Genomic DNA, 15,943 nt, shown 5'->3' on the forward strand with positions numbered 1-15,943 from the left:
CACAGGCACTTGGATGCTTGTTGTACAAGCTGTGTTTCTTCGCACTTCCATTTGGGGAGAGTCAAGTTGCCATATGTGATGGAACCTTTATCGTTCCAGATAACTCTAAATTCTCCTTCAAGTTGCACTGTTTAATCAGTAAGTTTGTGACTTAACATGGATTAATGATTTCAGAATGTGTATTCTCAGTGATAGAGTATTTAATAACTACCTCAAACCACTTTCTGTATTTATTTAGTATCACTTCTATTTTATGTGTTTGTTCTGATGATCTGGCCGTTATGTTTCATTACTGTCTCAGTACTGAACTAGTTCTTTTCCTGCCATATCGTCTATACTATTAGGAAGGACAACCACAGAAAACGGATGCCTGAGGTGGAAAGCTTTATCCACAAGATGTAACTTGACTGTAGGCTTGACAGAAATGATAGTTTCTAACAATTACACAGTCTGTACAGTTCGAGAAGGAGCTCATTTTTTTTTTGTTTTTCATTTGGCGTCTATATATAAAGGTAATTATTAGCTAGATTGTAATTTGCACCCACAATCTTATTTTGCCGTGTGACTCCAACAACGTTCCCTCTCTGCTGTGTTCACCCCCAGAGCAACCTCTGACTGACTTTAGTTGTGTTGTTATGCCTTTACACAACTTAAGCCTGTTTGAACCAGTCATGGACTGTCAGTCGAGACAGCCTTGTTTGCTTTCAGATGATTTCACTTCCTTAAATGTATCTGGCAGTAGAGCTTCCTTTTTAAAACTATTTGGCCAAGGGCTCCACCCAGTGGCCAGTACTGTTCTGCACAGCATGCTGTATTAAATGACCTCTGTGTCTTTTCCAGGATATATGCTCGAACCAGACCAGGAGAAGAGACCAGACATTTATCAAGTGTCCTACTTTGCCTTCAAATTAGCTGGAAAAGACTGTCCAGTGCCAAATCTCTTTGTAAGTTACTGGAAAGAAGCAATTGCTTTGGCTTTAGTCTTTGCATCCATTTGCTTATTAACATAAATCTCCTGCCCCTTTTTCCAGAACTCTCCCATCCCTACGTCGCTCCCAGAGCCTCTAACAGCTAGTGAGGTCGCTGCTAAGAAAAGTATGACGAAAGCCAGGTACTGCTTAGCATCGGGAACACTGTTTTCTTATGATACAAACTAGCACTGGTACTGGTCCTCTGCTAAAAATCCCTTTTAATACATACTGGAAACAAATGGATGTGTTCAAGACAGTCTCATCGACATTAAGTGGCTATACTATTAATTATTTTCCCCATAAAGTCCTGCAGATCAAAGGCTTTGGTTTTTGTATGTTTAAAGCACATTTACATTTTGATTTTATTCCTTCCACCATCTGGTACAGAAGAAAAGCTTTAGGGCATTTCTCACTGAATAATTTCTATCTTCTTCAGGCTAATGAAAGGGAATAAATTAAAACCACTCGTTGGTGCTAAATTTAATGTATCTAGGCAGAACAACACATGCAGACATTGCTGCACATACAATACAATCTGAAACACAATTTAGTGGTATTCGTCAAAGAAAGTCAAACCATGATATATATATATTTATTTATTTTTTCGACTCCTTTGCAGGATAACAGACTCAGTGGGCCCAACGGAAACATCAATAGCTCCCAGACAGAGGCCAAAAGCAGCAAACAGTAACGTCCTGCCCCTTGCCAACACTGTCACCCCTGTCAAGATGACTGTGCCATCAGCACCTGTCAGCAACGGCCAGAAAGGTATCTTGAACAAGAGTTCTTACAGTGTACTCACAAAGTGGTCAGATGGTACTTTCAGAAAGGAAAACACAAATAAAACTACACAGATCGTAACATTTCTTTCCATAAGAAAATTTATGTGAAATAAAGTAGAATAATGGAGAAGCCCATGTTTGCAATGAAATATTTGAAATGCGTCTTGTATGAAAACATCATTCTTTTAGTGTTCAGGTGAGATTTTGGACCGTTTTTCCAGACAGTGCCTGTAAATCTTGAAGAACTGGGTGTGTTTTGTTTTTGTGTCCTGCTAAAATGTCAACCCAAACTTATCCTCATCGTCAATCAATCAATGGCAACATATTCTTTTCAAGAACTTCCTGGTACGTGGTATATGTATTCTGCCAGTACCGTGAGAAGATAAACGGCCCCATACCTATGGTGCTGCAACCTCTGAACTTTACTGCCATTCTTTTATTTCTATGGCCATGTGCAGGGCCATTTCTCCTCCACACATGGTGTGCCATATTGTTGCCGAAAAGTTCAATTTCATTTTTCTTTTTTTGCGAAAAACTGGCCCTAATGATCAATCGATATGAAATCAGATGGTTCAGTACTTTTTCTTGTGTGTGCTACTTTAGTCCTGTGTCATTCCACTTTTTTACACAAATGTTTTTCATGGACTGGAAGGTGATGATTTCTTTACCTGGATGTGACAGTAGTGCACACGGTTGTATACTTTGTGTTTTTAAAACTAAAATTTGAGAAAACTTGCTTGCGTTTGCTTGAAGCATTTATCAGGCGTTTAGTTATAGAGCTTACTTGTATTGATTTCTGTGGTCCGTGTTTGTTTTAACTCCCACAATCCATACCACAAATCACAAAAAAGCCCCTTGAGGAAATGGTGATTTATGATATTTAGCTATATAAATAAAATTGATGTGACTTGATTGGTTCATTCAGCTCCGACCCCCGGCTCTGGGCAGCCATCCATGCAGCCCCAGCCAAACAGTCAGCAGCATCGAGTCCTGCAGCAGTTACAGCCTGGTGACTTGCGTTTACAGCAGCTACAACAGCAACAACATCACCACCAACAACAACAAGCAGTACAGCAACAACATCTAAGTGCACAGCAACTCCAATACCTCCAGGTACAACGTCACAAGTCGAATTAAGAAATTCTTAAAAGCGTCACTGAGTGAAAATGGTCCGATATATTTTAATCTCTTTACAAACCTCGTCAGTACCAACAGGCTGTGCAGCAGTCCATCCAGCTTCAGCAGCAGCAGCAGGCGGCGGCCCTTCTACAGCAGCAGCAGATGATGATGCAGCCGATGTACCAGCAGCAGGTTGCCCAGGCTCAGTACGCAGCCATGGTGAGTTGTGTCTGAGGTCTAAACCTGGCACTAAAACCGCCAAGAATTTAATTTCTTGTGTGCACTAAAATGGACATCTATCAAATTGAATGTTTTTTTTTTTTTTGCAAAACAAAAGTTGTTTTTTGTTGTTTAAGCCCAAAGCCCTGCTTCTAACTCAAAACCATGACAGAATTTCAGAGCAGAAGATTTTATCCAAAACTGCAATAAATAGTTTGAGCAAATGACAGTGAAACACATGGAGACGCAGCATGAAATAACACAGCGCTGAACGTTTCGTTTAATGTCAGAATGCCCTAAAATTGCTCTCTCTGTTCCAAACACTGGCAGCCAGTCCTCTTCAGTCGAATCGCTTCATGTCTGTGCCAAGCAGCATTCGAAGCAGACGCTCAAACTTCCTACTGACTCTGTCCAAATATTCAGAAAACTAGTATTTACGCAGCTACTGAATCAAACACACAAACACAGGTCCTCCAAATGCGTACTGCTAGGGCGGCGCAATTTTTAGTCTGTTTCCCACAGAACACGTACCATCTGTTTTATTTCAGAGGCAATCTGGTCAGAGGAAACTGCTCGATTTCACCCTCTGTTCGATCCCCTCGTGGCTTCGCTCAGTGTTGCATCCTGACATATGAAGCAGGTCACAGGCAGGGGAAGAGAGCACCTCTCAAAATCACTGTTCTTATTCCCAAGATACCTGCTAACTGTTTAAAAGCAGTGTTTCCTCTGCGATCTTAGACCTCTTTCTTAGTGTAGTGAGGAATCTTTGCTAAGCGACTGCACATTTGTCATATGGCGTAATGACATCAGATCAACTTTATTCGCACAGTACTTAAAAAGCACAACAGCACTGTGTACAGAAGTTTGATTTAAAAATGTTTCTCTTGGAATAAACTGGAACATTTATAAGCTCAGGAGTCAGATATCTTCTAGGGAGATGGTGGAGATGAAACCACAGTTAAAGGAGAGTTGTTGGAATTCTACTGAATACTACAAATGAATGCTAATTGTGCTCTAATTCTACTGGATGTGTAAGAAGACAACTAACTTAACATGTTACGCATAACTGCAGATAATATGTTGAGACTATTTATCAGTCAGCCTGTTTAAGAGTGTCAACAAATGAATGAAAGCAGCTTTAATTTTGCCAGCGAGTGTTTGGACTTATCCTTATATTACTGTTTGGAACTTGCTCAATTCGGTGTCATACGTGCTGTTTGACTTTCATTCCTTCATCCTTTCCCTCCACTGTGTCCCCAGCTTTCCAAATCCAGAACTGGTTTCTAACAACATTTCATCATCTTGTTGCCATCATTGTACACCATGAAATCAAAGTCCGTCCCTCATTCCCTCCCTCCTCTTCTCCCTCTCTTCCTTCCCGAACAGCTGCATCAGTACCAACAAGCTTTTGTCCAGCAGCAACAGCGTCAACAACAACAACAACAGCAACAACAGCAGCAGCAGCAGCAGCAACAGCAGCAACAGCAGCAGCAGCAACATCATCCCGCTCAGCAGCCTCTTCCCTATATGTCCTCCCCTCTTGAGTTCCAGATTCCTCCGGGTTCCTTTAAAGTGACTACGCCCACTGCTGGAACTGGCCACATGGGGGGGCCATCACCTGTGGAACTCTCACACACTAACCCAAGGTAATGTCCCCTTAAGTTCCTGTCATGGGACATGATGGACATTTCCAGTCCATTCACAGTTAGCTGACTGAAAACGAGGATTTAGTAACTAAAAAAGTCTGATTAGCTAATCTTTTAAAATGTTGGGCCAAATATGAATTCTGTATTGTTTGTGAGTCGAGAGGTAGCTCAGTGATCACTCTCATCCAAAGCAGAATTAAAATTTTCCCAAATTGTAGTTCTGTTATATTCTTGAATATTGATGGTTATGGAAAATAGTCTTAGTTGACGTAAGATGACAAAAGCAGTGATTTTAGTTTCCCAGCAAGTTGATCGTGATAATGTTTCTAATATCTTTGACTTCGATTGAGACAAATAATGTGCAAACCTCAGCAGCCTCAGCGATGTTTTCATGCAACCCATCGTTTTAACAGAAATGTGTGCCAGAGGTGAGTCCAACCCATAACAGGTTATCACTGCTGTGCTGTCTCCACAGTAGAAACCCTCTACTTGCTTCAGATGGGATCACGCCACCCTCTCAGAGTTGCAACAGTACAGTCAGTAACCCCCCTGACATGTCGGGCTGGAACCCTTTCGGAGAGGACAACTTCTCCAAGTTGACAGAGGAGGAGCTGCTTGACCGGGAGTTTGACATGCTCAGAGCAAGTAAGTGACTCCTTCAATGATTTTGTTTTAGTGTTATATTATGAGAGGTGCATGTGGTTTTAAAATGTGGTGTCTTAACTGCAGGTGATCTAAGTGTCTTCCCTCTGTGACTTTCTACATACAGAGAAGCCAGTGGATAGAACAGCCAGCGTGGAAATGGACCGACCGCAGCCTGCTGCCGCCACTGCCAAACCCCTCCCACCAGAGGACCTGTTCGGCTCAGTCCCGTTTTTGGCCAGCGCAGGCAAGTCTTAGGAGTCTCTACCGTGAGGACCCAACACTGTGGAGCCACCTTCTCCCTCTCCTGCCCCTCCCCCTCCCTCTCTCTGTCCAGCTCTTCTGTTCCCACCTGAACTCCAGTCAGGAGCTCCTATTCCACACAGATCCCACTGGTGGGGCAATTAAACCAATGATCCGTCAGATATTTTTTTGTTTACCAATGTAAGTCGGCAGATTAGTCGTGCTTCTGTTGTCAGTATAATATCTAATGAAAAGGTGAGCCGAACCTCCTGCTCTTCTGTGACTAAATTAGGGAGAAAAGTGTAAGCAGAATAGCAGGTGCATCAGTGAAATGGTAAAAGTGCTTTCTGGATTTCCCGCAATCAGCTCTGGCTTTTTACAATACTCTAACTGCCATGCTGTAACAAACTTATGCAAATCAGCTGTTTGAGTCTCATCAATAGCTCACTGGGTGAAGCAAGGCACTAACTCTCCCGGGGTTTGGGGTTACATTCCCTGTCTACATCAAAATGGCTGGAGCAAGGTACTAACACATCTGGGGTCTCACTATGTGACCTAAAGAGGTATACACATAAAACTTAGAATCTCATTTCAGCTCTTTAAAAAAAGGAAAAAAGAAAACTAGGAGCACAGTTTGATAACGTTGCTGCCGTTCCATCGGCACTAAAAGCAATATGAACACAACAAGGCTGAAGTGACAACTTGTCAGTGTAAAGAACATGACACATGGCTGGTACTAATTAGGGCTGAGTGATGTCAATGATAAACACCATAGAAGTCCCGTACTAGTTTAAAAAACGAATACATGAATTAAAGCTGCTGCTTTGAACAACTGAGTCATAAGCCGATGGTTGTTAATTTGTCAACCAATACTTAACACTTTACCGTAGTCACAGCTTGTCTTATAGACACAAGAGTGACTTATTTTTGGCCTCTTTGATCAGTGAACACTTTTCTTCTGGAATCAAAGCATAATACAAACAGTGGATGTATTTTTTGGAATCGGACTGTTGTGCAAACAGGCTTGTGATATTTGAAATTTACGTGGCACAAATTCTCACACATCCTCCAATCTCTGATGTCTAGTACCAAGCCCAGCGACACAGTCTAATAATCCTGGTGACTCCAAAGAACCCTGTCAAACCCATTCCTCCCTCCTCAGGCTTGTTCAGTGCGTTATAGGTCATTCATTGGAAGTCCTTATTAATTTAGCTCTCACATCATGATGATCCACAATGTCTGTCAAGTACAAATTTAACCCAAACATCACTCAGCCCTGGTACTAATAAACTAAAAAAGACAACACTTGAACTTCCAAAGTTGTGGCTCTTTGCCATTTGTTTACATTAAAACACCATTGACCCTCTTCAGCCATTGAAACTGCAATGCAAAGATTCTTCACAAATTGTTTTTTTTTTTTTATATATATATATTGTCATGACAAAGCCTCAAATGTTCTCGTGTGGACCGTGCACTTTACTGTGGAGGCCGATGTTAACATCCACTCTAATATAACCTGGTAATTAATTCTCATTTGGCTTAACTAACCAGTCAGACTGCATGTATAACCCTGACACAGATCATAGCCTTGGTATAACAATGTGAATATCAAAGTGCAGTATTTCTACATATACATCGGTGGCAGCAATAAGCTTCTGTGCCTCTGTACTCTTCCTGCTCCTTAAATGTGAATTGGTTACGTTTTGATAGGCAATTTAGAAACACTGTTTGTAACTCATAGACTATATTTAATGATAAACAGTATCAATGCTAAAACACTTAGAGATTTTCTAGAGGAGAGTGAGAGACGATTTTTTTTTTCTACAGTAAATTCATCTCTTGTGTCCTTAAACATGCAGGCTTAATGCAAGTCCAGTGGCTACAATTAGAGTAGAGTAAGACAAGATAATGATGCAATATAACCCTCTAAGCACTTGAATGTAGGCGTGGAAATATGTTATTGTCTTCACCTGTTACGTAATGAATCTAAAATTCTATTTGAGTTCAAATTGGATCAAAAGATCAAAAAGAAGAAAAGAAACCAAACAGATTGAAGGAACTTTTTATATTGAATTTAAAACCTAGAAAAGTCAGACCCACTCTGTCGTCATTCTTACAGGCTGGCATGAGAAAATTTGCAACAAATTTTTGATCAGCCTTTTAGCTTCCTGTGTTTGTGCCATCAGTGTGTCAGTTGGTTATCCAGGTTCCAGACAATTCTTTTGTTCCAGGTTTTTCTGTGCACAACACACCGCTGGCAACTTTTCATAACGTCCTCTCATTAGCATCTCCATATTCCTATTTGGTGAACTTTGGTTGACATCGTAAAGCCAGTGTTCGATCGGCTGCTGATGTAGTTTTAACTTTCTCAGAGGCTGAGCCGCTGTAACAGGAGCGTTAGTTTCATAGCTGATTATGTGTCAATTTTCTGACAGTGCGGGAAAGTCTCACGGTGCGACCAACCAGGATACGACAAGAAATGCCTGATGCGACACTATATGCTGACACTGATAGATACCAGTGTCAGCACCATGGCTATGGATGTATTCTAAGACTGTTCCTAATAAATCCAGGACTTTGATGCAATACTGACTTTTTCTTTTACATTTCTTCCTGTTTATATCGTAGTGCTACGATTTACCACTTAGCAAGTAGCCTCAAAATTGATATTGTTAGTCTGATAGAAAGACTGATTGCAACCAAGATTTAATCAGACCCATCACACAGTGTGACATTTAATGAACCAAGATAACTCTCAGTGGATAATGTATAGCAGCCTTTAGCCAGAAAAACTTTCTGAGGCTGACGGTAAGCTCAACATATTCAGTGCAGCTCTGCCTCTGAGCAAATATCTGGTTAGACCTGGTTTGTGTCTGTCATTGACATCAGTGACCCATGTGCTATACTGCACCACATCTGACAAGACTGTCTCATTTTATGCAGACTTGATAGCAGTACAATTGTCAACCAGCTAGCACACAAGCCGGAACAAACATTAGTTAAAGTTGCTGGCGGTGTGCCTGCACATTATTAAGCATCAACCTTTTTTCAAAAGGGTTTCTTTTATGGTGGAAGTTGATTGGCTTCCATTTCCAGATACAAAGTGCCTTTGTGTGGCATTTTTATTTACCTGACCATCCACACTGACACTGAGAATTTCATTTTTTGTCTCCGATGACAGAGTCAGTTGAAGAATTAAATGTTGTTTAGTGGAATTGAGCTTGTTTTTTTGTTTTTTCTCAGTTCCCAAAGTTTTAACTTAAGGAATGACGTTAAAACCAGCTTGTAGGTAAATGATATGTTTCGGGGCACTGATGAGTTAGTGTAATTCTTGACCCTTTCAGGTAACCGGCTAACAGTCAGAAAGATCGAATTGGAAAGTTTGTTGGCTGGTGAAGTTATTCTGCCCTGTTAGGAGCATTAGTCCGCATAATGTAGATTTGCTTAATGCGACTTCCATGAGAACTGACACAACGTGGTACCCTAAGCTGTTATTTTTCTTTATGTTGAGAACACCTGGCACAACTGTTGTGCTGAAAGGAAGGGTTGATGAGTGATCCTGATAGCTGATGTTTTTATTTTTTTGGTTTGTTTAAATCCATACAATCCTAAAGGGCTGTATGTTTGTTAACCCTCACTGTGCTGCTGTTATTCCACCCTAGCACAGCAAGTGAGAATATGACCCCATCTTAGTCATCCATGCAGACATGAATCATACACATCTTTGTACAAATATATTAAAATATAACTCTTGTTTAGCTGAAGGTAAGTTTGGAGAATAGTTAATGTTACTTGATGCTTCTGTTCCACTTCATGTTTCTGTTCATATTGCTGCCTGCTTTTATTGGGTCTCTGTAAGAGAGGCCTAAAAAGAGTTCACAGTTCATTGTTTTTATTTGCTTTGTTTTCTTTTTATTTGTCATTTAGTAAGACAGCCATACTCAGAAACATCTTGTTCATATGTATTGGTGGATGGATCTATAACTTGACAGGCGAACCATCAAAGCCAAAAATAAAAGGGACGACCAGAGCCATTAACTGCACTTTATTTTCCTTTTTAAAGTGTGAGGAAACGTGAAATATTATCCCAGGATTTGTGGGATGAACAAGCAAACATAGACATTGAATATGTTGTTATATATATATTGTTTACATTTGCAAGTTTTCTGTGCTTTTGCCTCTCTGTCTCGGGGTCTGGTTTCCCCCCTTTCTTAGATTTTTTGTTTGTTTGTTTTTTTTTTGTTTTGTTAGCTTTATATCCTGCTAGAAAGCTCCAGAACAGATCACTAAAACTTTGGAATTTTTTAAAAAATTTGAAATCATAATGCCACAAAAGAGTTTTAGTTACTCAGTAACAGCAGCTCCTGGTACCGCTCCTGCAGAAAGAATAAGACCTATAGATCAATAAATTGTCTTATACATATCTTGTTTTTGCAACAGACTATGTAAAAGGTCCTGTATCATACTGTGAGTGTGAATGTATTTCTTTATAGAATGTTACTGATAAATAAAAAACATTCAAAATCAATATTCCCTTTGATTCCTTTTTTATAGCTCTTGGAATTGGTATTGGAAAGTTTATAGTCTCTCCACCACTACACCACGTGCAAGATGTTCCTGTTGTTAACATGGCTGTCTTTGTTTGAGCTTTATGTCGTCCAATCAAACTCCAACAAAGCTAAACAGATTTAATGTACCGTGTATGAAATGTTAAAACATAAGCAGCTTTCTCTTTGAGTCGCGTGGCCTGCATTGTTAATGTTAAAAACCCTGATGGTTTAAGTTTGAACAGTTTGTCCTGGCTTCCTTTGACTGCTTTCTCCTCCTCCAAATATCTTCTAACAAGAGCCCAGTTGCAGGTTTCATGACCTTTTTTTTTGGATGACCTCAATTTCTTTAACTTTATCTGTAATTGTACACTTCATTGTTCCTCTTTCTCTATGCAGTGTCATTTATCTTTTTAAGGTGGCAAAGGAGTCAAATGTTTGTAAGACACAAAAAGTAATACCTCATTTATACAGCAACAACTGACCAATCAGTCCTTAAATTATACATATTTTAAAAATAGTTTAAGCAAGTTCCATACATTTGTAATTAATTACTAACATTCTTATTTTGATACTGAATTTACGTTACAATAATCCCGTTATAGAGCTGAAGTGTACTGAACGTACTGGTGCGAGTCCTCTGCAGTGACGTGACCCTAAACAGGCTGATAAATCATTGATTTTAATCCATCTAATCCTCTTATTCAAGCCTGACAGGGATTCAGAAAATTTAGGACATAACATGTACAGTACCTTTATTTCACACGGTCATTGACATTATTTCAGTTATCCTTTGTTTTTGAGAGACATGAATGGAAGGTCAAACAGTCAAATTGTCCTCTGTGTCAAAGTAAAAACAAGTTAACCTCAATTTAAAATGTCATGAATTGATTTCCTTTGCGTTTTATAGAAGAAAACACAAGGACAAATCATAGAAGTAGAGCAGTTCTCTCAAACAGAAGTAGCTTTTGCATTCATTGTGGATGTGATGTATGTTTATTTTATTAATTTAATGATGAATTACAGCCACAATTGTATATTATCAATGACCCAACTAATTACTAACCTTTATGACTGATCATTGAATCAGAAATTTCTAAACATAAACAGAGTTAATAAACATTTGTGAAGCTGATACAAGGGACATTTAGCATTTGCAGCTTGATTTAATGACTTGAAATTATTAATTTTCTAAATATGTTAGTAATGTATGTAATAGTATACAGTATAATAAACCACATTATTAACACTTTACTGTGAACAAGACTACATACTAAACTTGTCAGCATTTGTTTTCGGTAACCTTTTGGTTCGCCTCTCTGCAGCTTCGTCAAATCAATCTAGGTTCAGTCGTAGTTGTTGCATGAGAGGAGAGACTTCTAAGCTCCCGCCTGCTGTCAGACATTTCTGACAGATTTTATCTTCCATCAGACAAGAGAACAATCACGTCCATGTTTTCACCACTTACTTGTATCTTTAAAAGATCAGACGCAGCGTGTAATCCTTCAGCCTTTAGCCAAAGGAACATCGACAACACAAATGTGTGTCATCTTCTCTCGTGATTTATGGTGCGAGATTGTCTCACTCGGAGAGGTGAACACGATTACAAGCTATAATCTGGGACAAGTTGGGTGGAGAGGGCAGATACAGAGCACCTCGTGTTCTCTGCATCAGTGTTTTATTCCAGAGAATTTTTTTTATATCTTTTATTGCTGCCTTGTTTCATTTATTAAAAACAAAGCTTTGGCTAATCTGTCACCGCGTCCTGCCAGTTTGGATGCTTAAAGACATGGAGAGGTTTCCATTTTCATGTTCACAGCAGGGAGTCCTTTTTCTGCTTTCTATTGTAGAGCTTCCACTAATCGGGAACAATAAATTGGCTCATTGTGTATGGCACAATTTATTTTCAATATAATTGGAGACTATCCACTTGCTAATTAGGCTAATTTGTGAGTTGTCATTATGCAAATCTCTTGGAAATAAATTTACACGACGCACAAGTTTTCAGCAAATGCCAAATACGTGTAAGAATTTATAGAAATGCAGAAGCAAGGAGAAATATTGCAGATCAAAGCTTTATTTTAAGTCTCAAGGAGGTGACTGACAGTGAAAATCTTTTTATCAAGACATTTTAACAACAACTATGAATCTTGAAAGGTGGATAGTCTCATTTCTTCTGCCTCTGAGGGTCAGAGTAGGTTAGAGCAGTTTTTAGACCATATTGAGTTTTGTGATTGAGAATATAAAAAGTACAAGACTGGTAACTTTTTTTTAACACTTTCATGTCTCGTTCTGTCTCGTTCCTTCAGGTGCCAGTGTTCTTCAGACTGAGCAGACCAATGAGGAAGTCAGCGTTCCTGCTCCCATCTCAACCACTCCAGAGGCTCTGCAGCTGGTGGCGGTCAAGGAGCACAAACCAGGCAAAAAAAGCAATTGCAGACCAGGTGAAGAGTCTGACAGCGACTTTGAGTCGGATCCTCCTTCGCCAAAAAGCAGTGAGGACGAAGAGCCAGAGGAAGAAGAAGGCCTGAACAGTGAACAGGGTGAAGACACTGAGCCGGAGAATTTAGGACAGAGGCCTCTGCTGATGGACTCTGAAGAAGAGGGAGAGGAGGATGAAGACAAGCACAGCTCTGACTCAGACTACGATCCCAGCAGGGTCAAGAATCGCTCAAAGAAAGCTCTGGCTGCTAAAGCAGCTTCGACCATCACCAGGAGGAGTCCTCGGAAAGACATGACTCTGATCACCCCTCCTGAGTCGCCCAGTGGAGCAAGACCTGCTGCACCTGTGGATGTTTTTGGTTCTGTTCCTTTCCTTGGAGGAGCCTCCCCGGTTGGCCCACAAGAAAGCTCGGACATCTTTGCCAAAGCGCCTTTCAGGCAAGTCAGCCATGAACAGAAAACTGCAGACGAATTTGATGTTTTTACCAAAGCACCATTCAACCGGAACCTCTCCAAGTCGGGCAAGAGTGGCACTGATGTTCCCATGGGCCAAACGCCACCCATTTCCCCTGAGGGCATTGACATTTTTGGCTTCTCTCCCTTCCAGCCGGGACCCACTGAACCGCCACCCACCACTTCCCGAAGTGCAGAAGATATCTTCCGTACTTCTTTCGAGGAGTCAGCCAGCCCTCAGCAACAGAGGCTGAAGCAGCGCAGCCTCCAGAAGCTGTCGTCACGCCAGAGAAAAACCAAGCAGGAGGCCTCAGCAGGCGGCAGCAACGGCAAACGCCATCATGGTACGCCAACTGGAGGCCGGAAGACCAACAAGCCAACTTACCGCACGCCTGAGCGAGTCCGAAGACACAAAAAGGTTGGTCGGAGAGACTCACAGAGCAGCAACGAGTTTCTTAGCACCTCTGATTCTAAAGAGAACATCAGTGTTGATATAACCATGGCTGAAGGGAAAGACAAAGGAGCTTCTCTGCCGGTAGATGAGGCCATTTTAGACCCATTTGGAGCTAAACCTTTCCATCCTCAGGACGGTAGCAGGCACAGCCAGTACCAAGGACTCACTGACAACAAGAGTGACATGGGCACAGCCAATGGGAAGTCCTGGATGGGTGCTCTTGGAGAAAGTAGAATCATGGATGATTTTGGGGCGGTGCCATTAGAAATGGTTGTCCACAGTGGGCAGCAGCAGCCGCCTCCACCACCCTCACAGCCCGGGGAGCTCGACCCATTCGGAGCTGCACCTTTTCCCTCGAAGCAGTGACTTTTCTTGCATCTTCCCACTCTGCCAGTTGCTGTTAAATGACCCCTGAGCTTATTTTTGGCTCTGGAACATCTTCAACCAATCATGAAACGACAAGTTAACAATGTCCTAACTCTTCTTCTTCTTCTTCTTCTTTTTTTTAAACATTTGAATACATCTCTGTTTCAATAACATAAACCTTAATCCTGTGGAGTGTGAGTGATGTTTCCACATATCTTTCAGCTGTTCCTGTTTGCTGAGAAGCCTTTAATGCTGCATCTTAACACTTTTAAAGACATTTGAACCGGGAGAAATGGAAAACCCCCTCGAAAATCGTACTGTGATTACAAGCTTAAAGTTTGACTGCAAGAAGCTCTATGGCCTGCCTTCTGATCTACCAATATGTTTTTGTTTTTTTTAAGCACCACAAAGCCTTACCTGAGCTGGGCTCTGCCTTGCTGCACAGTACCTCGAAAACCACGACACAGTCGGCCTGCATTGGCCTTTGGTCAGTGGAATCGTTTGAGAGTTGAACTGAACCACTTTGTTTTGTCCTTATTAGACCTTTCTCTATGCATAATTTCACAGTAGTCTTTATGCATCCAAATGCGGCTGTCATTTGTGTTGCGATACACATTGAATACTAGAAGGGATCGAATTTTATTGTATTTCCATAAAAAGTTGGATTTGTTAATTGGGTCAGGTTTAAATTTAGGCTCATGTTTTTTTTTTTTTTTTTTCCTAGCAGTTAACTTCTATGTAAGTACTGTTAATGTTTTTTATTAAGTTACAACTCAACACATTCTTTTAGAAATAAGGAGGAAATAAAACACAAAGCCACATTTGATCACCAGTCTAGAACTTTACCCCTGCAGTAACTGGCAAGCTACTTTCTCAGCAATGTACATGCTCCTAACATAAGATGTCATAACATTTTCAGAATAATTTATTGTACCATCTATTAAAGGATAAGGCTGATGATATGATGGTATTCCATGTATTTTGTTATTGTCAACAAATACTATCCCAATCTCACAAAATGTGTTGGTCTGTCTCAATACCCTACAGAGGATGTTTTGTGAAGTTTCTTGCTGAGAGATAAGTTTAGAAGACTGCCAGCTTAGCTTAGCATAAGGATGAAGAAATGGCCAGCCTGGCTGTGTCCAGTAAAGCTCACTTGATGTCACAGTGACAAGACTGCTGTGCCCAAATGAGAAATAGTTGGACGCTCCATCCAGGTTTTGTTAGCTCAACCATTGACAGGTATCAGTGTTCTTTGTGGGGGACCGAATGCAACAGTGTGGCTTAGTGATGTATTAATAGGATTTGAACTATGGAGCTCTATGGCACAGAGGAATGAGGCTTTGATTCAGACTCACTACTTGTCAAGACCAAAACCAACAACAGTTATTTGTTGACAATAACACTACGGAATATCAGTTATCCTTTGACACAGGTCTTTCCACTGCAGAATGTGACTTGGCGTATTCATAAAGGGAAAAACCATTCAAGACGGATGGAGAAATCTGTGATATGAAATCAGGTCACTTGTCTTCATGAATGCACTTTGCAGCGCTGAATTCTTCCATGAACTAGTTCTCTGCCTGCCTTAAGCACTGCATTTACCAACACAACCATTGGCACATTTGTTTGACTTTAAACTGCAGGTTACTGTGTTTTCACCAGTGGAACCATTTGATACAACTACTTTCCATCTTTTTTTTTTTTCACAAGGGTAAATCTTACTGTATTTATCATGCTATACTGCTGTTTGATGCAATAAAAAAGTCATCTCAGTGCAGCTTGACGTGGATGTTGTCAAATAGAATTTATAGACAAAGCAGTTTAAAACATGTTTAATTTTATTTAAAGTCAAGTTCATCAGTTTGATTGCTCAGGTATGAAAAGTCAAGATACAAAATTTCCGCTGCTACAAAATGACAGACAGCTGATGTCTCTTAGAGCATAGTGTTTTAGAGAAACTATTCAAACTATATACAGTACAGAGCAGGTTCGTAATGAATAATTTAAATACGGAACAACAAAGAAAATGGTTACACCAGAGAACATCTGTCTCAGT

The 15,943-nt window shown here is 40.5% G+C and overlaps 1 protein-coding gene across 2 annotated transcripts in view; it reads left to right on the forward strand.

Moving 5' to 3' along the window:
- The window catches only part of bmp2k (BMP2 inducible kinase), a 41,862-nt gene extending 26,198 nt beyond the window's left edge, over positions 1-15,664 (forward strand). The window contains exons 7-16 of one of the 2 annotated variants that reach the window (XM_019272425.2): positions 6-138; positions 841-944; positions 1,032-1,111; positions 1,591-1,739; positions 2,679-2,866; positions 2,960-3,091; positions 4,478-4,737; positions 5,213-5,382; positions 5,507-5,626; positions 12,479-15,664. In XM_019272425.2, the coding sequence (XP_019127970.1) occupies positions 6-138; positions 841-944; positions 1,032-1,111; positions 1,591-1,739; positions 2,679-2,866; positions 2,960-3,091; positions 4,478-4,737; positions 5,213-5,382; positions 5,507-5,626; positions 12,479-13,884 (2,742 nt within the window). In that variant the 3' untranslated portion in view covers positions 13,885-15,664. The remainder of the gene's footprint in view (positions 1-5; positions 139-840; positions 945-1,031; positions 1,112-1,590; positions 1,740-2,678; positions 2,867-2,959; positions 3,092-4,477; positions 4,738-5,212; positions 5,383-5,506; positions 5,627-12,478) is intronic. The other variant, XM_019272426.2, reaches the window with a different exon arrangement.
- Positions 15,665-15,943: the final 279 nt, after the last annotated feature.

This window comes from Larimichthys crocea, chromosome III, assembly GCF_000972845.2.
Source record: "Larimichthys crocea isolate SSNF chromosome III, L_crocea_2.0, whole genome shotgun sequence".
Taxonomy (NCBI): Eukaryota; Metazoa; Chordata; class Actinopteri; family Sciaenidae; genus Larimichthys; species Larimichthys crocea.